The following is a 27,963-nucleotide window of genomic DNA, read 5'->3' as shown; positions in this document are numbered from 1 at the left end:
CTCTTAAAAGATCAACTGCTTTCCTCAGGACTTGCAAAAGAAGAGGTAATGTGTACATATTTAAGCGGTTGTTTGTAGTCAGAGAAACTCTGCAGATATCCAGACGTGCATTCTCCTGCCAATTAGACAGTTAGCAGAAACTTAACAGCTTTTTATTACTTTGAAGTTAGCAGAGAGAGTATGTAGCTAGTATAATACAGGCTATTCTGCAGCTTTATTTTCACCTTATTTTCCCATTTTCTATCTCCCTGGGCTTTTTACAGTTTGTCTACACTGATCTCTCTATGGAATAAACTTCTTTTCTTAGGGGTTTTAAGTATGTCTTGAAAGAAGTAGGGCTTCTAGGAACATAGTATGTATTGCTGCACTTCCCATGCCTTTTAGTATACAAGAATATGTGCTTTTCAGCATAAATAGCCTGGACCACTTTTCAAAATGAGGCATCAACTCACTGTGGATAAAACCAATTTTGTCTGATGTCCAGCTTGCCCACAAAAAGGTAGGAGACACCTCAGCGGAAAGGTGATATGCTGAGAAATCTCCTTTCCTAGGGAATACCCCCCGAGCATTAAAGGTCTCTCACGAGACTCTGGAGTTCAGGACCCCAGTCCATGTACACTTTTGCCAAGAGAGCTGTGCATTGAATTAAACCCCTGAACAGCTAATGAAATCTATTTGGATGTTGTCTTTGCGGACAGTAACTGTGTTTGAGTCTTCGCTTTCATTAAAAACCTCAAGTGTATGATTTACAGTCAAGTCTGAGACTTAGTGACTCACCTGCAAAAATTCAAGGACAGGTCACAACTAAATAAACAAAATCAGAAGAATTTGGTCCTGAGGACTTTTCACATTTTATTTGAAAACAGTGGGCTGCAAATCCATTACCAAATTATTTACATGGTAGTACTGTTTTCTGGTCCTTCACACCAGGACAAAATGAGCAGGTACATGGCTGAGGATTCTCATCGGAACAATTACTGTGTTTGGGGTAATGATCACAGTGAGAGTCCTTGACAGAGGTGGCATTACCGGTGCTTCTCTTCTCTTTGCGTAAGAAGTTGCTGATCTCACTAAACGTAAGTATGTGTAGCTGGGACATAGGAGGCCTCACGTGTTAACAGGATAAGCAGTGCCAAACCATGGATTTTGTAAAATTACTCTTATCCCAGAATAAGGGTTTTATTAAGTGCTTTCAGCTTCATTTTCTCCACATGTTTCTGAACCTTCTCTCTGAGCTCGTTGTTCTGGGGTTGAAAATGTCCATCTGGATGGTTGTGTGGGTCTCTGCAAGAAGTTTAAAAAGCCATTTGTATTTATAATAGCCAGGGCCCTACTTAGGAATGCTGACAGAAACAAAGGAAGAGACACTCACACATAACTTCTTTTTTATAATGAACACTGAGGGTATTCCATTACTTATGCAGAACTGGAAAAGGAGTGAAACTGAAAAGAACATTCACTCTTGGCTTGGCCAGTTAGGAAAGCTAACCATCTGATAGGTAAACACATGCTAGACTGAGTTTTACATTTTATCTATGAAGGAGCCTATGCTGTAATGGCCCAAACAAGAGCATCCATGTGAAAACCTGATTTGCCTTAAGCATAAAGTGCTGAAGCCGCTGTACAGGAGCAACGTGTGCTCTGTCATCCAGTGAAACACCACCCCATTGATAACAACGAAGAAACTTCCCGTGACAAAAGAAAGGACTGGGACTTCATAGTTCGCTAATAAATTTTTTGCTTCTGTCTTTACACAGCCAAAGAAATAGGGAAGCTTTCAACAAGTAAATATCAATACCCAGAGGTGTTTAATATAGAAAAGTATTTTCATTTTTGAAGAAAGCATCTAAAACTTCAACATGAAAGAACCTTATGGTTATAAAACTACTTCCCTAGGAAAAGCACCATCTAACACTGTATCACTATGGAGGAAATGGTCACTCTTTAGTTATACAAGCTATCCCAAATCCCCAGGTTCTGACAAGCAGAGTTTCATAAAATGAAAAAAGCGGCACTGAGTCAGACACACCTGCATTTTTACAGCAAATTATTTTCAATCAGTGCTGCAGTAATCACAATACAGCAATCAGTGTTTTGTCAGAGAGCTCATAATACACGGCACTATTTTAAAGTTTAATGGCTGACAGTTGCACAGGATTTGAATATCAATCAAATAATTTCCCTCCAAAATTAAAGAAAATGAGACATTCAAATCTCTTGATGGCTCTGAAAGTTTCAGGCTACCATGCACATTCTGACATCTATGCCACACCGTGACCACTTTAAAGCAGGGGCAACTGTTGGACAGAAAGATTAGTTCACTTGCTCCAAGTCACACAAGGTATCTGTGAAAACAGAGGGTTAGAACTGAGCACTTTCTCCTTTGTTGCCCTGCAATCACTTGTCCTACCCATAATGCCTGCTGTGCAAAGCCACTGCCCCCAGTGTCCCACTCACCAGCTCATACACCTCCTTGCATACCTTCCTGCAACATCACACACTCCCAAGTTTCATATAGTGCATTCACTTCTGCTTCCAGCCCCACTGCTGGGCAGTTCTGAGATGCTGCTCTGACACCATGGTGGTAATCATCAACCCCATCAAAGACCCATTCATCCCTCAGAGCTTTCCTTGTCCTCAGGTTCCCCCTCAAGATTTCTCTGCTGAGCTGCAAACTCAGGACATGGCCTGAAAACAATGGAGACAAAAGGCAGAATTTGGCCCTTCCTGTGGCCAGTTTACAATATTTTAGGAAGCAGGTAATTCTGTGTTTATGAATGTAAGTTATTTTACATACTGCGCTGTGTGCTTAAAGTACAGTGCGTGTTGGTGAAGTGTGAAGCTCAGACAGCAAAGCAAATGTGACCTGCTCCTAGGAAGAGCCTGAGAAAAAAGCACCATGCCAGGGGGAAATTCTAAGGGCTCATTCCTCTGCCAGCATTAATAACTACCTAACCGAAAGGGTCACAGAAAAGGAAATGCCACTGGTCCAAGAACACTGAATATCGCTGTGAAGGCAAGAAAACTGCCTCAAGCGTTAGATCATGTTGATAAAACTGAAGTCAGAGACATCCAGGCCAGTGCGTCACATTCACAGCTGCTTTCTGAAGTAAAATCCAGAGATTGCATTTGCAGTGCAAATTTGCTCAAAGTACCAGATCTGCATCCCACTTGTGATGAAGCCCCTGGAGCATCTCAGTATGACTTTCTGAAGGGGGTGCTTGTCTTCAGATTCATTCCCATTCTTCTCCTCTAATTTAAAATTTTACCTACCTTTTTTCTTTTGCTGATTTCTCTTTAACTTCTTCTACGACTGCCTGTCCAATTTGCGGAAATTCAGCTCTCACCATCTCTGGAGTAAGAATCATTTTGAACTCAGTTTCATCTGTCTCACTAAAAATTAGGGATATGACGAACAATCGGGCTTTATCCTTTTAAAAGTATCTTTTAGCCAACAACAAAAAAAGTATGTTTTATGCAAGGAGACTTTGTGCTTTTGCCTTTGAGGATCTCTCGGGACAGGTTTAGAGTGATTAAGATATAATCAATCACACTGAATACAAGATAGAGGAGAAACTTACTGGTCAATTATGTTCTCCCTGTCTCTCTCAGGTAAGTCACGCAGCACTGGTGGTACATCTCGTGGAAGCATATCTAAACTGTAAGGATCCCTGTGATGGAAATGGTATTAGTTAAGATGGACAGAGAGTAACTGCGCTCAATGCTGATATTTTGAAGCTTCACAGTAGTTGTAGTTACAATGAAGATGATGTACTATTAAATATTCCTGGAAAATCTGAGTATACCAGAAACAGCTGTGATACAAGGGACCACAAGCCTGAGAGATGTTGGCTGCCACTAGGTGCAGATGCCCATACATTAAAGGTTTTACTGTTCAGAGTTCTGCAGGACAGACAGAGCAGGGTCTTCTGACACTGAATCAAAAAGCATTCAGGAGAGGTGTTATTGAAAGTCCAGACTGGAACTATCCTTCTAGGGCTAGGTATTTCCTCTAATAATATTGTTCTTAGCTCACCCTTCAGGTACATCAGTAGGGGGTTTCCCCATTGGTTTCAGATTTCTGAGCAGCAAGTAATTCCACCCGTAGGCCCACTTTTATTTGTGGGACTAATTCCTGGTCGATGTAGTTACAGACAGCAGAAACTGGTGCAGTGTAAAGGCACTGTATATTCAAATTCTTTCTTACCTAGATGTTGTACTTGTCAATGCGGGAGTGTTAGAAAAAGTGGAAAACACCACTGGCAAGAATCTTCTCCATTCCATTACTCCACAAATCACTTCCTGAAATGACAAGTGCCACAACAATCAGACCTCAAACACATACCACAGTGGGGAGAGAGACTTGCAGGACAAAACAGCTGACTTCTTGGCTAAAATCTGAATCTGGGGAGCTGCAGTTCTCCATATTTAAAAGATGGTTCCTCCACTGCAAGGTCAGGAAAAGACAACAGACAGTGAAAAGAAGGAAAGAGCAGAGAACACTCAGGGATAAATAAGAGACACAGATAAAGCCTAACAAGAACAAGTTATTCTGACCCATGTACTGACTATTCAGGTGCATGCATAATTTATATTTGAAAATGTCTTCTATCTAGGATGACTCTTCATCTTCCTTTTTGATTCCTTGGAGCAAATTCTCAGGAAGAACATACTCAAGCCAGGTACTCATATGATAAACCCAAAAGGCCATACCTTGTGATGCAGGAATTTCTTTTGTGTGACTGGAATACTGGATCCTTTGGGGCATTCCTTGGTAAAGGTATATTTTGGATGAGGACAAAGATGATATTCAATATTTGTTTCAGCATAGGCCAAAGGAGGTAAAACTGGAACTAATCCTGGAGTGGGGTTCTAAAAGCAAAGAAGAGATTATTTTAAAAAATCATTCTGAGCTCCATAGGGAACTAAACTGATGAAAATTCAGTTCTTACAGTTAAGGTAGTCTTCTCAGATTCACACCTTTGTCTCATTGTGACTGTTCTGTTCAGTGTGACCCTTCATTTCCCGTCTCTTCCCCACATCACAGACCCATATCTGTCTGGCTTATCCATGCTCTCTGCTGTCTAAAATACAGCAAATTAGGTGTTCTTTCCAAGTTTGGAAGAAAAAACTATTGCCTGTTACTCCAACATCCACTGCTGATTCTTCAAAAAGCTCAGAATCCAAGAATGGGAACTGGCCTTACTGTGGTGGACGCTAATGAGTATTTTGCCATCTATTTTACTTCACCAGCATCTGTTTCTGAATAAAGTCTAATACCGGGTAGATCAGTCTGTGCCTGGCTCTTCCATTGACATGACACAGGGATGAAAGAGATGCACAGAGGATCTCATCAGTAAGTCCACTGGAGTCCTGGCCACAAGCAATGAGGACAAATCTATACCATATATATTATGCTAAGATCACCAGACTAGCACACTGGGCTCTGGGCCATTGCAGCTAAGTAACGCTGAAAGACAGAGCCACCCAAGGCACAGTGCCACGCTGGCTTGGAGATGCTGCCTGTACCCACACACAGCACTCCACTGAGCTATACAGCTGCCTCTGTCTGCTCAGAGACACCTCAGGGACCTCCAGGCTGTGCTGCACTGTGTGGGAAATACCTTCTGTAGTTGGTGCCAAGTAGCACGATGTACAAGACAATTAAGGAACAGAAAATCCTCCCACGCATGGTTGTGGTTTTTTGTTTTTTAATCTCTGTGCCTAATAATTTGGAAATGTGGTTTTGGGATGCTATGAGAACTATTGGAAACTCTAAGGCAGCAAGACACAATGTGAGCAAAGAGTTTGACTTCACTTTTCTCAGTTTACCTAAGGATCAGACAGAACTCCAGTCCCCTAGCTACAGAAGAAAAAAGTTGCACCTGTCCCACCTATCTGGGCAAGAGCATGAGGTTATAGAAGGACTGAGATGTCAAGATCACAACTTCTCTTCTAACATCCAAATGGGGAAACAATTGGAGAAGAAGGGAGGGGGCCCATGGTGTTCCAGAGAACCCTGGGATCAGTGACCATTTGTGGAAGGGTCTCCAGTTCTCTGCCATGACCAGTAACTTTGCCTTATCATCCCTCCCCTAAAACGATCAAATTCCACCTTAAAGTGAAATGGTGCCCATCTCAGTGGGATGAGCTCTGCGACTCCTACCTACCAGGGCTTGCACCTTGAAGGATTACTCTCACTCTGGATAGTTTTATATACCACTCTGAGTAAGAGAATTGCCCACCAATTCCACATCAGGCTTCTGATGAAACAAACATCTTTCCCCCTCCTTTCTTAGGTTCTTTGTGGAAATCAGCTTCTACTTACAAAAATGCGAAGCGGGTTGCTCTCTGTAGGGTAGACTAAAGCTTGGGGAGGCACCAGTTTTAAGAGGCTGATAGCCCTTTCTGCTACTCCTTCTGGGGATGGTTTGTTAAAATGCATCCTTTGGGAGACGAGGTTAAGCTGCCCCTCAGGAGAAGCAACTACTTGAATCAACTCATCCTTGAAAAACACAGACATTAAAGGTTTTCAGAGTGTAGTAAGCCTTTGGTATAAAATGTTAAGACAAAATAAATCAACTCATTGTAGAACCGTATAACTGGGAGTGACTCCAGCGAAGTTTGTATTTGAGATGGCTTGTTACCTGGGCTCCCTGCCTCAGCGGTCGATAAAGTTTTCGGGGTATGTAACTTGTGGCTGCATGGTGTGTGCAAAATGGTTGATACTTCATAATGCTGAAATGCTGAGGAACCTAAGTACAAAGGAAAAAGGTGTGCTGCAGGAGATGACAGTAATCGCTTTTGATTGACACATAGATGGAATGGAACATTCCAGCTTTATCACAAACCCATCACTTCTCTGTAGTAAAAGATACTTGGATCACTATTCTGGAGCATGGTATATGACCAAAGCTTTGAGAAGCCACACTTCACCAGGACAAGCTGAATGAGTGGGTAAAGGAATATTTCCATTCTTGCTTTTCTATCAAAGATCATGGATTTAACAGTTTCTTTATCAAATATACTGAACTTAATGGGGTGGAGAAAAGCTGTGTTAAGTAATGTACGTAACTGATAGATGAACCAATGTGTAATAACGGGAAAAGATGCTACAAGAAAGCTTCTAGGCTTATTAAACCACTTGAAAAAAAAGGAAGTAGACATTGAGCCAAAATCTGCATTGATTTGAACCTGAGGAAGTATTTTGACTTTGATGGGGTGCAGAATTTGATCTTTTGGTATTCAAAAATTGGAAATAAAAGGGTTTAGAAGTCAGAAGAAAAAAAATCTTTCCGTACTCATAAAGTTGAAAAAACACCATATATTTCAAGAATGAGATGTTTGCATTTCCTGTGCAGGAAAGAAGGAACTAAGCATGCAGAACTGGATGCCAAATAAACAGACGACTTCCATTACTTTCTAAAAGGAAGGACACTTCTATTATAAAACTCTAAAATCAAAAGAAAAACTGTGTGGCATGCAGGGCTTGCAGTATGTTTGAGATATAATAATTTCAGCTGAGGTGATTCATTTCTCTGTCTGAGGAGAGTGGACTATTGCTGACTATAAGCTTGTTCCTTATGGAAACATACGGGTGAGATTTGTTTTTAATAAAAGCATGCTAATCACACAGCCATATTAAGGTAACATTTCTACTGGGCTGCACAATGGAGTCACTGAAACAGGCAGAAAACATATTGAACCGGATTGGTGAAAGACAGAAACATGATACAGCTGAGGAAGCTTTACTGACTCACCTTCAAGTCGTAAAAAGGAAGAATGTGTTCGACTTTCACATCTACAGATTCGATAGGAACTAGGCCAAGAGCATCAGGTGCCTGCAAGAATACAGTATTTAAAACCCAGCAATATGGTGGGCATTTTGTTTTGCATTGGCAAGAATCCATCAGCACGGCTACTTGAAAACATAAGGCAATAATTATGCAAACATACGCAAGTCCTTTCTTGGACTTTCTTGGCATTTCACTTATTTTTCATTTTTTGTCTTCAGCAAAATCATGGATGTTAACTAACTCTGATCATTGACGTATTTCTTAGAACTTTAGAATGCAATTAAGAAAATGCAAAGATTTTTTTACTGTTTTCAGCAGCCCCTTTAGTAAATCTGAAGTCTTGAATTAATTTGGGGAACCTCAGAACACCAGTCACATTGTGAAATTTTAATCAAGGTGGTACCAGGCCTGGGGCCAATGTCTTCAACAAAATTCTATCTTGAGTATTGGCCACCATTTTAGTTACTATACCTACCAAATCACGGTGCAGTTCATGGGAACTGGAAAAGGGGAATTCAAAAGGCAATATACGATCTTCGGATATGCTTGAAGAAAAGCCCTTACATTCTTCACTTTTTTCTGGTTTGCTGAAACTCCTGCTTTCTATCGTGAATGGAAAGCAAACATTAAGATTTTGCAATATATCTTAATACACTGTTTCAAAAACAGAATCAAAGCACAAAATATATTTAGCATCTTCCTAAGACAGGATGTGTCTAGCCATTGTAATATAAAAAGTAGGGTAATACTTCCTAAAGGCTTTAAATGCCACATCTACGAGACAGCAGGCACAATACCTTGACTAGCTGACAGATTTAATTTCCCCTTTTCTAAAAGGACATTACATCCCCCTCATTCCAGCATGGTCCTCTATCTCATTCTTCTCAGCAAGGCGGAGACAAGCCAGAAGGCCTCTCGTACACTACCTGCCATTATGCCTTCTACTCCAAGCATCCCTGCAACTCGTGCATACTGGGAATTAAAGGTGACTGCTTGCAGAAGCAGGAAAAGGCCTGTTTCAGCAGTTGTCAAATTGTGTGTGTATGAGGGAGTGGGAAATAAGAGACACAAATTCTCTTCTGTCCCCAGTATACCCAACTGTGACTCCCATCCAAGGCCTGTTTCCCTTTATGACTGTTAAAGAACAAGTGACTTTTGCAGGCCAGCACTTTCATTTCACTGTAAAGAAAAGTGATTGCTTGAAAGCACTTGTATGAGAAAATTAAAAGGAGGAAAACCCAACTGGACACCTAGCCGTGTATCTCATGGTTCCTAACATCTCATTTCACTGAGTTCAGATATCTTGCCTTCATCACATTCAGGTGTCTTTCCCTCTTCCACCCCCCATGTGATAAGCTCCTCTTATTCTACATCTCTAACCTCTTGGGCTTCACCTGATCTGTTTACCTACCTGTGTTTCTCATAAGTCCCGTCTGCCCTTTCCTTACTCCTCAGGCCTATCAGTAGAACTATAAAATGGTCTGGGTTGGAAGGGACCTTTAAAGATTATCTGGTCCAACCCTCCCACCAGGGGGAGGGACATCTATCACTAGATCAGGTTGCTCAAAGCCCCATCCAATCTGACCTTGAACACTTCCAATGATGGAGCATTCACAACTTCTGCCCCGTTATTAAGTAGATAAGCTGCAAGGCTCCTGAGAAGAGTTAATACATTTTTAAAATCTGGTAAATAATGTGCATTAAAAATAGACATATTTTGACTACAACCATTTCTACCTTGTCATACTTCTCTTTTTCGCTTGAAGGCCCCTTTGTAAGGACTCTTTCTTTACGTTTACATGTCGGTATATATGTAACACACCTGACACATTGCAGTACAGCCTTAATTATCATAATTCATGGCCAAAATACCAACTTGTTCTTCTACTCCTTACCAGACGCAGAGCCTTCCTCCAAACCTCTGGCTTCTCTGGTTAGCCCACGGAACAGAAGCAGTAAACGATTTAGCCGAATCTGAATCACAGTCTGAAGGAATTATTTTCAAGTTTAATATTAAGCTGAACACTCTAAGATTTACAGCCATAGAAATATACATACAACTCTATTTGTCCTACAGAGCTCACTCAGACATCTCTATTTCAGAATTTTTACTATAGCTTTCTGTTCAGGAGGGAGAAAATGAGGAAGGAAAGATGTAGAATGGATCTCAACTCTACAGTGACGTTACACAAGAAAAACAGTTCAAACCTTCATTTACTCTTACAGATTATTTAGACCTTTTTGGCTAGGTCCTAATCCTTCAGTTGTGCCTACTGGCACATATGGATTTAACAATGTGTAAACAGTCAGTTGATCAGGGCCGTGTGAATACCTGTGGCTCTGTGAATGAGGAGAATAAGTAGGAATCTGCACGGTGCAATTCACTTAGTGCCATGTATCACCGGGTAACAATGAAGAGTCCTAGATTTTAATGCCAGAAGGGGCCATTTAGCCACCTCCTTATTTGTGCAATACAGGGAAGAGCATGTCATTTCAGGACCTCCGTATCGAGCCTAATATTATGACTAGATTGGAGGAGAATACCCAAACTGAATATTTGGAGAGCAGGAAGTTTCCATATTGTTTGCTGCATTTAGATTTACTGGGAAATGAGCAGTGGAGATGCAAGATAATATTTAAATCCAATGAGAAAAGAGATTTTACTGATTTAGTCTTTAGTTTCCAGGTTGGAAGGGATCTTAGGAGGTCCTAATCCAACCCCCTGCTCCAAGCAAGGTCAGTGATGAGATCAGACCAGGTTGCTCAGGGCTTTATCCCATCTGGGCTTGAAAAACATTCAAGGATGTAGGCTATACAGCTCTCTGGGCAACCTGCTCCAATGATTGACTGTCTTTATTGTGAAGAGTCTTTTCTCATATACAGTCTATACCTCTCTTATTTGAATTTATGCCCATTGTTTCCCATGTTCCCACCATGCACCATGGGAAAGATCCTGGCTCCATCATCAATAACCTCCTCAGAGTTGTTGGAAGGTGCTGCTCTCTCCCCCCACTTTCCCTGTCCAGGCTGCATGTCTCTCCACAGAGTCTCTCCATAGACTGCATGCTCCAGACCCCAACCATCTTGGTGGCTTTACAATGAATTCATCTATGTATGTCTTGTACTAGGGGCCCAAAACTGGGTGCAGTATTCTATATGCATTTTGAAATCTTCTCTTTTTTGTCCAAAAGTATTTTTTTTAAAAAATCTAAATACACCTGCATTTGTTCAGTATTGATTGCAATACCAAGCACCAGCAGAAGCACCCGCTGAATACAAAACTTACTCCAGATCCTTATTTCCTGGTGAAGTAGGGATGTATTTATCAATCTATCAAATCCCTGGCTAACTGTGAAGGCTCCTTACGTACTAGTTTGCATGTTATTTCGTGCTGTTTCCAAGGTGTTATGCCATCACACTGCATTCTGGTTGTTCACATTACCTTGTAGGCTGCTTGTTGGAATTTCCTTAACATCCTGTTCCTGTTGTCCCAAGGGTCATTACGGAGCAAGTCAAATGTGGGATGGACACTTGGATGCTGCGTGGTGTTTTTTAAAAATAGAAAAAGAAAAAGGGCATCCCTTTTACAACTAAACAAGGAAGGAATTTCCTCCAGCCCTAGCCATTCCTTGGCCTGAATCCATATGTTATTTCCAAACACAGAAATTAAGTCAAGTGAAAACGTTCACAGTATTGGCATTTAACCAGAAGCCTTCACTGCAGGGCTTCATGGGAGATAATGGCCAAATATTTGTAGATGCAGCATAGCGAATGCAGAGATAGTAGCATGGTCTGCATCCCCATATAAATGACAACCACCTCAAATGACTAGGGCTTAAGTGTAATACATGGGCAGTCAGACAGTGGAGAGAATGGATTAGGTCTCTACTGAGTACACACTTCATCTTGCACAGACATGAAGTTGGAATAGCTCTAAAGACTCAAAACTGGGGCCCAGAAAAACCAGTATCCTGTCTGCATTAATGGCTGATAGCACATACCCACAGAAGGGTGAAAGACCAGGGTAAACTTAGAGTGATAATTCCCCAGAATAACCTCCCCACATCTAGTGATCTCTGGCTTTTGAGACAGAGGTGATATCTCTATATTTAATGCCTTAAAATGTCAGAATGTTCTTTGAACATAAGTAAATCTTGATGCATTAATCTCCTCTCCAGTTTTAAATTGATCTGACAGAAGAATGTGGCACTAGAAGAGACTCCAGTGGCCCCAGAGTACAGTACCTCTCAACAGGAGAGCAGCCACTCAACCAGCGTTTAGATTAGGAAGGTTGTCAGAACATCAACTCCACACAACCCTGTGTCATGCTTCACCAAACTATTTTCAGCACTTTCTTTCTGTTGCTAATGTTCCAAGTTCCTTCAGCAGAAGGCTATCTATTAAACAAAGCTCCCAGTAACCCTGGGAAATGGATCTTAAGAAGTACCTCACACCACAGAGAAGGACAAAAAAATCTAAATACCAGAAAGGTTCCCGTCAATCTGACCTGCAGGTAAAGGTCACAAATCTTGTGGTATGCTGAACCTTATGTTTAGGCATGAGAAAGCTACTCCTGAGAGAACTTTCAGAAACAAGCAAGGTGAATCTCAGGTTAGGCCTGCAGATTTCCACTTGTCTCTCATATTAGATCATCAGAAGATGAGTTGTACATGTAGCACAGTGCTTGCCCTACTGTACTAAAAGTAAAATGAGAAATATGACACCAACACAGAAATGGGAATATTAGGAGGAAAAGTATTCAGTGCCAAATACCTACAGCTGTTTGTTAGCTTAGTAAGTGATAATAACATACAGTAGGTGATAATAGCATATAAACAAACCTGGTCAACAGGCCGGAGAACAGGTCTGAAAGAAACTTCTACTTTGTTCCTTTGAAACTCCTGTTCTATGATAGGATCTCCTCTTTGGATCTAATTTGTCACCAGGAAGAACAATGACATTAGTACAAAGCATCCAGTGAATTATTTTCTCCCTTACAGTTAGTGGAACTCACTTAAAATGTAACATTCTGGAGGTACTTGACAAAATGCAGACTTCATTCTCTTCTAGGGAGTGATTACTGCAACCCTTGAGCAATGTCTTTCGGGGTCGGAGTTTCAATTGGATCCCTGCCCTAATGAAATACAGTTCACTTTGCATAGCCAGAATCAGCCAGTGAGGGGTTACAGAACCAACACTGTAGAGTTAGCACCCACACAGATCTTCCCAGAAAAAAGCACTACAGAAATTTCCTGCAGCTTTCCCATGTTCTGTGAATATCTCTGTCATGGTTTCCAATGGTTCCAGCTCTTTTACCTGTTGTTAAACAGGTTATGTGTGAAACAGTTTACTACTGATATCACTTCACTCCTTTAACACCCTCTCAAAGCGTTCAGGCATGCTGGATGAATACCAGAGCTTCTTTTCATTGCGCCTCTTCCATCCCAGTCCTACTTACTTATTGTTTAATTTCCAGGATACCATTATGTCTTAAACAAAGACCTTGGAGTTACTTTGCAGAGTGAAATTCCCATGATATTCATGGACTGAAGTTTTAGTTAGTACAATGGAAGACAGACCAGGAGAGCTGCTCCCCAGCTGTGTAACATAGTGGCCACTCGAGCAAATGATGGAGGGATAATAAATACTCTGTGAGGCCTAATGACACTCAAGGTGAACAAACTGACAGCATGAGGAAAAATATGACTTTGTCAGAAAGTCATGTGGGCAGCTGCGAAACCAGCCAGAGATTTCCACAGCCCCTATGGCCAACATGTAAGTAAATAAATGTTTCTAAACAAAGTTAACACACATCTAATTCAGTGATACAACAATCTCACAATTTAGATCCTCTTTTTACTCACTTCCTCCTTTGTTAGTACTAAATACATTTGAATTATTTCACAGTGCCTAATTCAGTGTATAAATGAAGCCTTTACCCTATCTATAAACAATTTTATGCCCATAAACAGCTTCTTGGAAGTTAGTGGGATGTCAGAAGCTACTTGAATATCCAGGAGGGAGGATAAGAGGGACGAGCCCCACCTGTCATTGAGGGCTGTGCCACATGGGGAAGAATATTTCCTGCCACCAAGTGTTGCTGCTGCCACCTCCATGCAAGATGACCTGCACTCTGAGGTGACTGAAGGTGTAGAAGAACAACCTGATGAATTATCATCCCATGGCTCTGTGTGAGAGCACTGAGTGGCTTTAGATCTTTAACTGTGAGCCATTCAGGACATCAGCTCTTCAGAGAGGTTCAATATAAACAGAAGGTTGGATGTGACCACAGTGCTGACATGATTATGCTGCAATGTTGCACTGTGATGTGGTGCAAATCTGCTAGGTTGGGCAAATATCTATTTCCATTAATAACTTATCCTCCTCTCTGTCTACCTCCAAGATAAAACCACCTCAGAAACAGTAATACACAGGCATAATAAATATATAACTGCAGTAAGAAGTACAGCTGGTACAGGTTTGCACTGATCTATGAAGAAAAACTAAGGACACAGAGAGCTTAATACAATTCACTAGTGCACTGCATAATCTGAAAGTATAAATTTGATTTTAAATTTATAGAATAACCAGCAAAGACTAACCTTGTATTGCTCGTTTTCCCTCTGTCGGTTTTCGATAATCTCTTTTTTAAATTCCACAGAGACTGGATCTTTGCCTTTATGAACTTGCCTGCATTTACAGTGAAGGCAAGAAAAATGCTTTACTTAATGCACAGTTTTGCTTTATTTAAAGGCTAACAGACATATTCTCCTCTTCCTAAGGTGTCTAGGGGCCCATAACATTCAGCATAAGAGCAGATTTGTGGATTGCGTATGAAACCACAGTGTGCTTACACACATGACTATGTGTTTTGCTTTACACCATTTGATCAAAATGTGTAATTCTCTTCACTCCATTGTACATTTTTGCCTTGATTTATTGACAACCATGGCAAAAGATTCCTTTGCCCTTAAGGGCACAAGATGAGATGTATGAGAACAAGGTTAGGTGAACAAGGTTTTCAGCAGGTTTCTTTCTGAATGCAACCATAACACTGTCAGAGTCCTCATTGGGTACTACTACAGATTACTACTGAGAGTGCTCTTAGACAGAAGCTAAAAAATTCAAAGTAAACCAACTGTAACTTAGCTGTAAAATAAATGTATCAGGACATGAAATGGCAGCATTGCGCACTAGTGGATATTGCATACATCATTCATAGAGGCCTCAGTTAGGCAACCCCAGTGTTGTTAATGTGGTTAACTAACACTTACCACTTCAGATTGTTTGCTTCCTCTTCCTGAATATTTTGTTTTACTTTTAGTTGAAATATGGCTTCCTTCATCTGTCTTGTTCTTATCCCTTCACTGCCTTGGGAAAGGGCTGCAGGAATATCAGAAAGCCATATCACGCCTCAAACTAGATTGAATTTTTACTTGGGAAATCCACCCATTATAATAACTGAACTCATGAATACATAAAGCTAAAGTGAGATTTTTCACAGGAACTACAGTCACATTACCTCAGCAATTCTGAAGCGGAGTTCCCTATCAGAAACCCACAAACAATGCTAAGACCAAGTTTACTCTGTTTAAGTACATTACCTTCTTTCAAGCCCTTAATCTTCAATTTGCCTGGTTCCTGATTCAAAACAGTAGCTACAGCATATGGATTTGACAAGTCTGTGGGGAATCTGAGGTTCTGGTATTCAATCTCCTACAAGACAGAAAAGAAAAGGAAGGAGTAGAAACAAGAAAGATTTTCAGCCCAGGAAAGTACTTGTGATTATTATCTCTTCACACCTTTACTTTCTGAAGAGGCCTGGACTGTGGTTGGCTGAATTGGTCTCTACTCCACACCATGGATTTTCCTGCAGACGCAGCTTTTTTCTCTGGATGACTTCGTTGCTTGTCAAAATATTCTTTTCTAGGTGCCAGAAGGGCAGATATTGCTCTAGTAAGTACTCTCTAAATGGCACATAAGTCTAGTACATGCATATCTTTATATCTATATATATCTATATCTTTATATATAAAGATATACATGTATATCTTTAGATATACAAGGAGAATGGAAATTTCTCTCCCCAATTACAACTGGAACCAAACTTTCTAATCTTCAGAGTTCACAAAAAAATTATGTACAGCCCAAAAGACCTTATTGCTCAAAGAACACTGCATCCTGCAAGGCCTCAGCAATGAGAATAACACAGAACAGACATAATAGAAGCTGAGGAACCTCAACAGTTCTTTGAGGATATGTAACTTCTTGTTATTTTTATTTTGGTACAGTTTCACCTCATACAGATTAAGGGCATTCTGAGCAAATTACGTAAGAGAGCAGGTACATGTATTAACAGTTGAATTACACTAGTGCATTTTAAGAGTCCATAGATACAAATGCTTAAAATGATTACAGCAAAATGGCATGAAATCCTATTATATAGGTATTTTTCATCATTGGGCAAAAATACTCAAAGATCAGTCAGCCACACATACATTAGACCCAGACGTGGTGTTGATGTTCCTGTGAACACACATACATAGGGTTTTGAGTGAAACTCTGAAATCCATAACTGCATTGTCATTCGTGCTGTTCCATACTCAAGTGGGGAGTATTTCACAGTTACTTCCACTTTCCCATTGCCTGGAATAATTCCTGTGATTAGAGGAGAAAAACAATAAGAGTCCATCTAACGTGAGCCCACTTAAGTATGCCGAAATTGATCCTGGACTACTTTTTTTAAAAACAATATTAATGTTTGAATGGATGGCAGTAGGCCTGGAAAACATTTCAGGTCTTAAAGTGTCTTTCAAGAACTATCCATTGCCAGATAATAGGAGATATTTTGCAAGAGCAGAGAGATTTGACTGTAAGACTGTAATATTTCCTACTGTTGTGAGAATGATTGCCTGTTTAGATGTAGAAATTCTTCACTTGCATCTGCCAGTCTTAAGTCTCTGGCACTTCCTGCTTACATAAGCAAAGCATTATAAACATATCCCTCTGTGCTCTTCCAAGTTGGGGGAATCATCTGGATTTGATGCAATACCTGTCTCTACTTGGTCTTATTTCCTTATTACCTATTCCATTATTTTCTCAACCACTTTAACCACCCTTCATATCCATAAACATTCAGTGCAATCCCAGGATACAGGCCCTGATGCTCCTCAGCATTTCTGCAACAAGGTGCTTATTCAGCTCACCGAGAATATTAATTTCTTTTCTTTGTAAAGTGACCATTGCCTGGTTTTCGGCATCCTGTAGTTTTAAATACCAATTAGTTTCACTGGTTTTTTTTTTGTGTGTGTGTGTGTAATTTGTTAGTGGTATTTCATCACTACTGGTCTCAGAGCACAATGGCTTGAGTAGGAGCTGAAACGTCTTAGTGATTTTCAGATGGCTTCAGCACCTCACAGTTTCTTGCTACCAAAGTTTCTGACTTAACTTTTACCGGGTTGATGTTTTTTTCTGGATATTTTTGCTCTTCTGTCAGCAAGCACTAAGCCAACTTAGAAAGCATGAATTAGTTCTAGCCACTTTGTCTATGACTGTGCAAAACCCCAAAAACTTCCTGATGAATTTTACAACTTCTCCCTAGTTCTACCCAGTTATAATATTGTTCCTTTCCTCCCTTGATATATCAAAACTTCTTTAAGCACAAAATAAGAAAGAATATTATCCTGAAAGAATGACCCAAATCAAGGCAGCAGCATAGTTCATCTTGCTGAACCACACATCTGATAGAACCCAACTACTACTCTGAAGAATGAAAATCCATCTGACGAGACAGGGAAAATTCTTATTATTGTACATACATGAAAAAAGAGCAACTTCTATTGAAGTGCATAAAGTTTAAATTCCAGTGCCACACATGGCACTAAGCACCAGATTTATGAAGGATTTTATTAATTTACATCTTTACTTATTTTCATGGAATTGACCAGACTGCCTAAATGAATAATGCAGCCGGGTCTCATTGACTTACACATTTCTGTCAGAACGCCTGGGTAGTTATGTGCTTCTGACGGCACCTGGCAAATGCAACAGTGACAGCAACTGACCTGCAAATAGTTACGTCAGCCTCAAGACAGAGCCCCCTCCAGCATTAGACATGAAAATAGCTGAGCACACTGTAGCTGTAAGTCCCTGCCTCTTGTGAAGCCCATACACAGAGTTCTAGACTGAATCTAATAGCCACTGCTGTCCCATGAAACACCTGTGGCAGTGTGGTTTGTGCCCAACACTGAAGCTCCTGAAGCAACAGACACAATTCTACTAAGTTCTTCCAGACTGCTAGGGAAAAACAGGTAGGGGGATATGTTTGATAGAGCAGCGGTCACCTTTCTTTCCTCCACGCCCCCCCGTCAAGTACCACAATGCATAACTATTCCACAAAGACAGACATCTGTTCCTTGAATGGGGCAGGAGCCAGACAATCCTTGGGGAAAGGTGTCATAAAGAGGTGAATGCTGGGCTTCCTGCCTCTTTCCTTTCCAAAGGCAAAGATGCCAGCATTCCAGCAAAGAAAGCAGACAAAGGCTGGATGGACTGTTTCAGGCATCCCATATTTTGCCAGAGGTCTGTAGCTGGGCATTGACTAAGGAAATCTACCAGCCACAGAGGGCTATTTGCCATGAGGCTGCATATCAGTCTTCCTTCAATCCCTAGGAAAGTTATGGAATGAATTCTCCTGAGGACATCACAAGTCAATTGAAGCATGTGATTGGGAAAAGCCAACATGGCTTCACTAAAGGCAGATTGTGCTTGACAAACCTGGTGGCCTTCTATGACAAAGTGACTTGCCTGCTTGACATGGAGTGAGTGGTGGACATTGTTTACCTGGACTTCTCCAAGGCCTTTGATATGGTTCCCCACAGCCTCCTCCTGGAGAAATTAGTGTGTTATGGCCTAGACAAGTGGTCTGTGCAGTGGGTGGGGGACTGGCTGACAGGCTGCACCCAAAGGGTGGTGGTAAATAGCTCTTTCTCAGACAGGCAACCTGTCACTAGTGGGGTCCCCCAGGGATCGATATTGGGCCCAATGTTATTCAACATCTTCATAAGTGATCTGTATAACAGGATCAAGTGTAGCCTGATGAAGTTTGCGGATGACACCAAGTTGAGCGGGGAAGTAGGCACTCCAGAAGGGAGGGCTGCTCTGCAGGGAGATCTGGATAGGCTGGAGGAGTGGGCCAGCAAGAGCCTTATGAATTTCAACAAGGAAAAGTGTGAGGTCTTGCACCTGGGAACACATAATCCAGGAGTGCAGCACAGACTGGGATCCACCTGGCTGGAGAGCAGCTCTGTGGAAAGGGACCTGGGGGTCATGGTGGACAGAAAGCTCAACATGAGCGAACAGTGTGCTGCTGCGGCCAAGAAGGCCACCAGGGTGCTGGGTTGCATCAAAAAGGGCATCACCAGCAGAGATAAAGAAGTCATTATCCTGCTCTACTCAGCGCTTGTCAGGCCACACCTGGGGTACTGTGTACAGTTCTGGTCCCCGCTATACAAAAAAGATGTGGACAGGCTGGAAGGGGTCCAGAGAAGGGCCACCAAGATGATCAAAGGACTGGGAAGCTGCCATATGAGGATAGGCTGGGAGAACTGGGTTTGTTCAGTCTTGAGAAAAGGAGGCTCAGAGGGGATCTCATCACCATGTACCAGTACTTAAGGGGCAGCTACGAAGAAGATGGAGACTCCCTTTTTCCAAGGAGTCACATGGAGAGGACAAGGGGGAATGGACACAAGTTGCTCTTGGGGAGATTCCAATTGGACACCAGAGGGAAATTTTTCACAGTGAGGACAGTCACCATTGGAATAATCTCCCCAGGGAAGAGGTTGACTCGGCCACGTTGGACACCTTTAAGATTCATCTGGACAGGGTGCTGGGCCATCTTGCCTAGACTCTGCTCTTCCTAGAAAGGTTGGACTAGATGATCCCCAAGGTCCCTTCCAAGCTGTGATTCTGTGATTCTGTGATATGACTAATATTTACCAGCCTGCATTTACGTGGAAACACTCTGAGGCAAGGTCTTATTCTGTACAGCACTGGGTACAATCACAAGTAACTACACTCAATAAATACGGATTTAACATTTTGAATTTGAAGTAAATTCAATCTACCAAATGTTGGCTGGACAGTGAAGGCTCTATGAGGCTGAATAAAATCGATGTGGTATTCAAAATCTATTGGACAGCTGCACTGCAACGGGATGACATACTCCTTACTGAAAAGAGAGAAAGGAAGAAAGAAATTAATGAAACTACAGTTGAGCATCAATTACAAGCTGTAAAATCACATTATACACAACATGTGCTGAAATGATCTGTGTTCGGAGGGATGAGTTTCTTATTAATGTGAAAATAGTCGTTCCTCTTTGTCCCAAAAAAGCAAAATATTTCAGATCTTTCACTCAGTGAGGAAATGAGAACTAAATCTTGATTTGAATGCTGGATATTTTACATTTTGACTTACTTTCTCCTACCCATACAGAATCTGATTACAGAAAAAAATATAAAATTTACTTTTTAGAAGGTATTTGTGTGTTTCCTCACATTCCCACAAACTGCAATATCTATCAAGTACAAACGATCCAAACTGGAGCAATAAGAAGTACAGAACCAGAAATCAGCCTTCTCTCATGGCCCTCTTTGTGGACAATGATGAGAAAAGAATCTGTGCAGTCTTCAAAGTGTTGAGAACTCCAGCACCTCAGAATGACTGGACTTCAACCACTGCATAAATAATGATGCTGTGGCCTGATTTTCATAAAAGCCCTTTTGTCTCACACTGGTTGTGTGAGGGGTATTAGCGCACACCTTTTCAAGCTGTCTTGCTTTTGTATGCATCTATTTTCAAGTCTCAAATTGAAACACAAAAACATTTGTGTAACACCATCCATCATCCCACAAATGAAGACCAATTTACGCAGGCTTATTTCTGTTTTTTGTAAACTGTCTGAAATCCTATCGTGCTGATTAGCAAAGAATGCATGTTACACACAGTGTTCCTTTGGAAAGCACATATTGAAATGCCTAAGGAAATAGTAATAGCCAAGTCCTTTTTTCTCTGCCTCAACCTGACCTGTTCACAAAGAAGAGGTAACAGCAGACTGGGGAGGAAATTTGTTTTAAGCTATAGTGCAGCTTGTACAGTAACCAAAGTGACTTAAAAACAAGACAATTATGCTGCCTGTTTCCTTGTGGATCTTCTGTATCTAAGGAGAAAGCTGGGTGGTAGAATATAGGTCTTATCCTACATTTACAGAAGTAAAAAGAAGTTTATCCATTGACATCAGTGGGCTACAGATTGAGCCCATAGTCCTTTGGGTTCTGTACAGTACCAAGTATCTCAGACAGCTTTCATTTTTAGGAAAGTCTTTAACAGCCTAATGATGAAAAATACTGGTAAAAAATAAGGTTTGAAACCACCAGTACTCTCTTCAGGAACTCTTCCAAATTCCCTCAGGGGCACCTCTGAGCAACCCTGTTGTGTTGGAAATTTTCCCCATTATTTAAAACTCTATTTTGTACTCTGCCTAATCTCTTCTCTGTGTTCTAAGAGAATGAAAATTCTGTATGCTTCAGCCCTTGTTTTAAAAATGGAGCAAATAAACAGAATCATATCATGCCTAGAATATCAGGAGTTATGTTCAGTCCTCTGAGAAAGCTGTAACATCACTTCTGATGGATTCACTAGGGTTTAACAGATTAAGGGGAATTAGAAAAAAACAAATAAACAGAAAAATTAACATTTGTATGTTAATTCTACGATGCTAGCCTCATTTTTACTGCAGAATTTTGCATTGTCCTTGTATGCGCCTTGCCTATTCATATTTATGTGCTTCAGTAAAATTAACGATTTACTTCCAACTCACAGGCTAAGACACAATCTAGCTGCTAAGACCTTCACTTCCCAGAATTCACTCAAAACTTCACACTAACACAAATCACTATATTTACAACTAGTACAGTCAATGTACTACAGAACTAGATCCTCATCAACAGGATCTCCCTTCTCCTTTTTCCCTTCCCAGTTACTATTAACAATTATTACTGATTACTTCATGAGGGCAGTCAGTGTGACATCTGTGCCACAGACAGAGAAAGATGAAGTCTATGTCATTTAGAGCTCCACATCAGAAGATCACTTTAAATATTTTTAAACAAAGAAGTGAATCTAATGACTGATCAATCTCTGTACTGAGTTAGTTATTTGCTGTCACTTACGCGTACCATTACCAGCCCATACCTTCATTTCCAGAACCCTTCATCTGGAAAAGAAGATCTATTCACTTAGAACTTATTAATGCTAAAAAGACATAGCACTTGGGAGTATACAGGTTATGAACAGCAGCCATATTGCTTCACCATATGATGAATGAACTGAGTCAGCACCAATTGGGACTAGCTGAAACCCCAGTTCCGTTTCTGTATCACAAAATGTGGAAAAATGTCTGTCCCTAACTCACCTCTTACCAACTGCTACATCAGACAGATTTATAAATGATGGAAATTCTACAACATTCACAGCAGGATAAGCATGCACAGGAACGAGTAATGTGTCTTCTCCCTGAAAAAAAAAAAAAACGAGGTAAATATTTATTTCTTACAATGAATAAATGTTATGGAAGGAAAAAGTTTCTGTAGTAGTTGGCCAAAAAGCAGGCATAAAATGTCTTCAAGATGATCACTATGTTGCACCTCAGGATACCAATATTCTACCTGCTTTCAGTACCCATCTGTCTTTCCATACTTTCAGCAACTATCTAGAGCTCCTCCAAGCCTGCTCAGCTAAGATGTTACACCAGTGTGGCACAAAGACTAATCTACTGGCGAAGAATAACAGAATAAGGAAGATATTCTACCCACAGCTCTAGGGTGTTTACATAAAGAAAAATTTTAAATGCTTAAAATAAAATACTTCAATCCAGACTTACTGAGAATTAACCCACGTGGCTCTAGGAAATTAACTGTACCTTCACTTTATCATTTTCATTATTATCATCATCTCCTAATGGTTCCATTACAACTGTAAATATATTTTATAATAAATCCTCACCTGACAGTGAATTCGGATGCAGTCATAATAATACCGCCACTCATCAGGACAAAAATCAACAGTAACCACATATGACAAGCCAGGGACAAGCCGGTGCTAGAAAATGACCCAAAATAAGATAGAACGCATGTAAAAGCCACTTATATTACACAAAAAACAGCTCTGCAGGCAAAGTGCAGTGTAAAGGCTTTCTGACACTTACCGTTTTGTTGTATTTGATCTGAAAATACTTTGTCTGGGGTGGTATTATGTGAAGGTTTACTATATTACCAGAAATATTTATCAGCTTCTGTAGAACAAAAGAAAACCAAAACCGCAAAACACTTTAGAATATGAGGCCAATTGAGAACGTCAACTGTACTTTTTGTAAGACTATCCACAGAAAAGAAGCTGTATTAAACAAGGAAGTCATAATTTCTACTTTAGCAGCAATAATACTGAATATGCTCTGCATTTAAAAGAAAACTATGTAAACCTTACATCCTACATTTTTATTCTTTGGAACCAAGTCACAATTCCTTACCTTGGAATAACAGTTAGCCTTGCTAAAGAAGACGCTACTGTTGAATCAAATTCTGGTCTTGTTTTGCTTTTGTGCAAAAGTAACAAAAAATGAAGCAACCTATTGACTTTGCTTTTACAGGGGTCTGAAACAACAGAAATTATGTAATATTCCATAGTTTTGTTTTGGATTGCAAGCAACAAACCTTTGGATGGTGACAGTTCAGCCTGTAAAGCCTCCTGCATCTTGTTTACTTTCATTATATCTGGAGAACCTAATCCACCATAATCACCCAGCCTCTGCCTCAAAACACTTACCACATGAATAAAGGCAGACAAAGGGAAAGTGGAGAGAAGAAAAGGAAATACCCAAACTATTCACAAGGAAAGGTAATCAAACCTACACACTGAGTTTCCTTCCTTAGATTAAATTGCTCTTGGCAGAAGGCCAGAGGTACTTTCAAAATTTTCACACCACTGAACATGTTTGCAGACGCAGTGATGGTCCAAGTACACTTTTAAAACAGTCTCCTACAGAGCTAAAGCATGAATCCTTCATTCATGACATCCAAATCACTTATCACTAACACTGCTCACAGACACAGGAAACAGAAAGGTAAAACAGAGACCGTAAAGGACAGTGATGCACACAGCGTGGTACTCATCTGTTGTATTACCGCAGGGCCACTGATTTTAAGTGCTGCTTTTTAGAGCACTCCATAGAGCAAAAGGCCTCATGACCACAAGCCAAGTAGACCACAGTCTACTTGCCTTCTGCTATCCTTTTACGAGCCCCAAGAGGATCCCTGCTCTGACACTTACCAGCGTCTGTTGGTGATGTTTTCCAACTTCATACCCTCCATAGTGTAACACAGAAGGCTCAGCCTGTATAACCTTGCTCCTCTGGAGTTCTGAATAAATCTCTGCAGAGAGAGATAATAAAACAGGGAGAAAAGGAGATGAGGTGAAACACACATGATGGCTGTTACTTACATAGATTAAGTATATGTATGCTGCACCCAACATATTATAGAGAAAAAAAATGAGAGACATTATTTCTCCTGTTAAGCAGGCACGACATTTTAAATGGAAAGTTAAGGCAGCAACTACTACCCCAGCAGATCCTGTTGCCAGTTTACCTCTTGGCATCAACAAGCCACCGCAAAACTTTACGGTCAGCGAGGATCAGTACTTCTTTCTTTCCTGACTATCTCTCCCACAATTTGGGCTCACAGGAAGATGCAATTTAAGCTGCAAGATGGGAGTTTTGCCTGTGAGTTGTGGGGGAAAAAAAAACAAAACCAAAAAACCCAGCAACCAAACCAAAAACACCAGAGAAGCGCCTTCTAGGATTGCTCCAAGGTTGGGGAACAGTCAAAGAGCAGAAACCTACTTGATTCCAGCAGGTGATTGGGGACATGTCTTTTTTTAGGTTCCTCCACTAGGCTGCCCAGAAGGACACTGGGTATTTTCTTGAAGGATTTCTTGGTGACTGTGATTTCTGTCATGGCTGATTGAACCACATCCATGTTAGGACAGAAACAGAGCGTGAATGGTACTAAGACTCCTCAGCACCTGGGGTCAAATCAAAATAACATAATAATCAAAATATCTTCCCTTGCTCTGGTAACATCTGTTTCTTATAAAAACATTTAGGAGAGGGAGTTACTTTTTTTTCCTACTGAAGTTGATTACTCTCTGTGTGCTAAGTACAAGGACAGAGTGATTCCAGGACACCTTGCTCCCACCACAAGCCCCAGCACTTTGGGTATGTTCATCTGTTCTAAGGCTTATTGGGGATATTTGGCTTTCAGGGCTGTGTGTAAAACATCTCTCTTCTTTCATGTCCCCCGGCACGGAAAAGGAGAGAAGGTTCTTCTGATAATTCCACTATCCAAACTGATTTCTGCAGAGATGTTCTTCCAATCTCTCCTGAGTGTTTGGGTTGTTAACTTGCAGATTCATTTTTAATTTTTAAATATTAATGTGAGGGATAAGAAAACTGGCATTTGAATCTTTTGTTTGGATAGCATCATCTGGGTTATTTGCTTAGTGAAGATAACTGTAAACCCAGAAGGCCATGATTATTATAGATCCTATGTTAAGTAAGCACAGTTATCAGAACATAAACTTCTCTAATGACAAGTGCAAATATTACACAATAGGGACACCAGACACAATCCACCCGCAAGAAATTATCTTCATAAATATAGCACATAGCCCTCAGCTCTCCTATGAACTGGAGAACTGCATTGAGAAAAAGACAAGGTACTTTTGGAAAAAGTACTGAGTTCAAAAGCCATACTAGGTTTTTCAGCCCTCAAGAAGGGCATTGAAATCTCTTCATTTTGTATTCGCTCTTCACGAACGGGAAGGTGGAAGTGCAGCTCAGGAGGGTGCTGCATTAATATCAATGTGCACGTGAACTCACCCAGTGCTAGACAATTTAGACTCTTCCTGCCAGGCTCCAGTCACGAGGCACCTTCCCGCTCCTGGAGCAGTGGCACAAAGGCTGATTAGCTGCTAGGACAACACAGAGTTCAGTTGTATAATCCACATTGTGGCAGCACTTTAAGATTCAACAGTTCCAAAGCTGAAATATTAGTACCAGGAGTGGTATTGTGTTTGTTTTGTTGTTTTAACACTCTTGTACTGGCTTGAACAACCTTATAGGGCCCCAACCTAAAATCATCACTGAGCAATAGAAGTTTGAGGGAAGAAGAGCAGAGGGGAGCATGAAAGCAATGCCCAACATACCTGGATCAGCACTTTTGAGGACTGAGAACATCCACCTCTCCCATTACATTAAGGCCTCATCTCGGGTATGTGGTTTTCTAGTCTGCTTTAGATCTTTCAGGCAGAAGTTGAGAGGTGCTTCAACCTCATAAAGTGCTGTTTTAATTTATGGCCTTGTGCAGTATTAAATAATAAATAAGGAAGAAGCTTAAAATAATGTGCCACCACTACCCTGGCCTCAATAATATTTTCCACACCGTGGCTCCAAGTACAGATTTTCCACTTGCAACAGAAAATTTGTAAGAGAAAATGTATTATTGTGCACAACAGTAAATTTCTTCTGAGGTAGTGAGACCAACCAAACTTGGACAAAAACATGCTAAAAAAAATTCTAAACATAAGGCTTACATTCTTTCCACTCGTGTTGTTCAATTTATACAACTGCTGTCCTTCTCTCAGTCAGCATTCCCCATCATGGATACAAGTTTTGAAAGGCTGTAGACAGACTTATATTAGCAAAGGATTCCCAGTGTAATCTTGCCAGTAATTCAAAGTGACACTACGATCACCACTCACCAACTTTAATAATGCACTGCAGTCTTCCTCAAAGGGCTAATACAGGGTGAATGTTTATGTGCCAAGGTCCTGGAATCTCTGACTGGTAAGACTGATGTTCTTAAGCTTTCCAGGATACCTCCGTCTGTCCTTAACATGACTCTTTTTTTGTGCAACGCCACCAACAGGACAACTCTGGGGCTGTCAAATCCCGGTTCCCTTGGAGGCCGTGGCAAAACTCAGCCCAAATCCCCTCAGGCCAGGGTACCACCCTTCTTCTGTCAGCACTTAGGCTTTCCAAACCATTTGTGTCTCTCAGAGCCCCTAGCGCACCTCACCACCAGAAAGGGACGCGGTTTAATGCCGTTACATACTGCATGAGACTTGCAAAAGCATCGACGTGTTTTAAGAGCAACGCAAAACGTCATTTTAATGTCCACTCCGTATAATCTGGCTAACAGAGTCTCCTGGCGGGCAGAAGGACTTATAGCTTCACAACACGTATCCCTGCCGGTGCCACGTCCTCCTCAACCTCCGGCCCGGTCGGAGGGGAGCCGGACGTCCCGCCTCAGCCCCTTTGGGCCTCTGCGAGCGACACACCGCCGGCCTAGAGAAACCCCCGTCCGCCCCGCGCGTCCTCCCGGCCGGGAGGGAGCCCCTGCTAACGGCGGGAGCCCCGGCCAACCCCGCTGCTCCCTCACGGCAGCAGCCGGACCCCGCCGCCCGGCTCGGCCAGGCCCTGCCCGGCCCGGCCGTCCCCTCACCTCAGCGCCGCGGCGGGCCGCCCCGGTTGCTAGGCAATGGGGCAGCCCAACCGGGCCGCACCACTGGCGGCTGCGGGGGGGGCCGGGGGACGCCGACTCGGGGCGCGGGGGAGGGCGGGGAAGGTCCCCTCAGGGACCGAGCGCTGCAGTTCAGCTGGCTCTGACGGCGAAAGTACAAAAGAGAAAAAAACAAAATATTTTTTTTCCTACTAAGCGTCGTTCTCAGGATCTACAGTTCGGCCGGAGGCACGGTAGAGGCGCTTTTTTTCTTCAAAAACACTCGTCTATTAATACATAAATTGTTCCTTGTTGATAAGGCTCAAATAAAAGTTCTTCTCTGAGGTGAGGCGATGCAAAGCCAGCAGGATCGTGTGCTGTCTGCCGGGGCCTGCGCTGGCTTAAAACAGACTTTGAAAGTTTTATTATAATATTAAAAAAAACCCCAACACCCACCGCCCAACCGCCTTATTTGCCACTACCTATATATTCTTGCTTTTCAGTATTGAAGAGCAGTCACTTGAAATATAATCCTGATAACATTTTTCAGC

The 27,963-nt window shown here is 41.4% G+C and overlaps 1 protein-coding gene across 1 annotated transcript; it reads right to left on the bottom strand.

Moving 5' to 3' along the window:
• Positions 1-839: 839 nt before the first annotated feature.
• On the bottom strand, positions 840-26,278 carry CFAP221 (cilia and flagella associated protein 221). Its single transcript, XM_064451138.1, has 24 exons — positions 25,792-26,278; positions 24,754-24,935; positions 24,183-24,283; positions 23,062-23,148; positions 22,860-22,955; positions 22,270-22,370; positions 19,922-20,025; positions 16,295-16,454; positions 15,599-15,722; positions 15,401-15,512; positions 15,071-15,179; positions 14,399-14,486; positions 12,638-12,727; positions 11,239-11,334; positions 9,692-9,782; positions 8,272-8,399; positions 7,761-7,841; positions 6,648-6,755; positions 6,329-6,505; positions 4,714-4,872; positions 4,208-4,302; positions 3,582-3,671; positions 3,274-3,393; positions 840-1,284 (listed from the first exon to the last, which is right to left on the bottom strand). Exons 2-24 carry the CDS (start codon positions 24,887-24,889, stop codon positions 1,161-1,163), a joined length of 2,577 nt encoding a protein of 858 aa, XP_064307208.1. The 5' UTR covers positions 24,890-24,935; positions 25,792-26,278; the 3' UTR covers positions 840-1,160.
• Positions 26,279-27,963: the final 1,685 nt, after the last annotated feature.

This window comes from Phalacrocorax carbo, chromosome 5, assembly GCF_963921805.1.
Source record: "Phalacrocorax carbo chromosome 5, bPhaCar2.1, whole genome shotgun sequence".
Lineage (NCBI taxonomy): Eukaryota > Metazoa > Chordata > Aves > Suliformes > Phalacrocoracidae > Phalacrocorax > Phalacrocorax carbo.
Note: the sequence above shows the minus strand (reverse complement) of the source record. Positions and strands in the feature narration are given on the sequence as shown.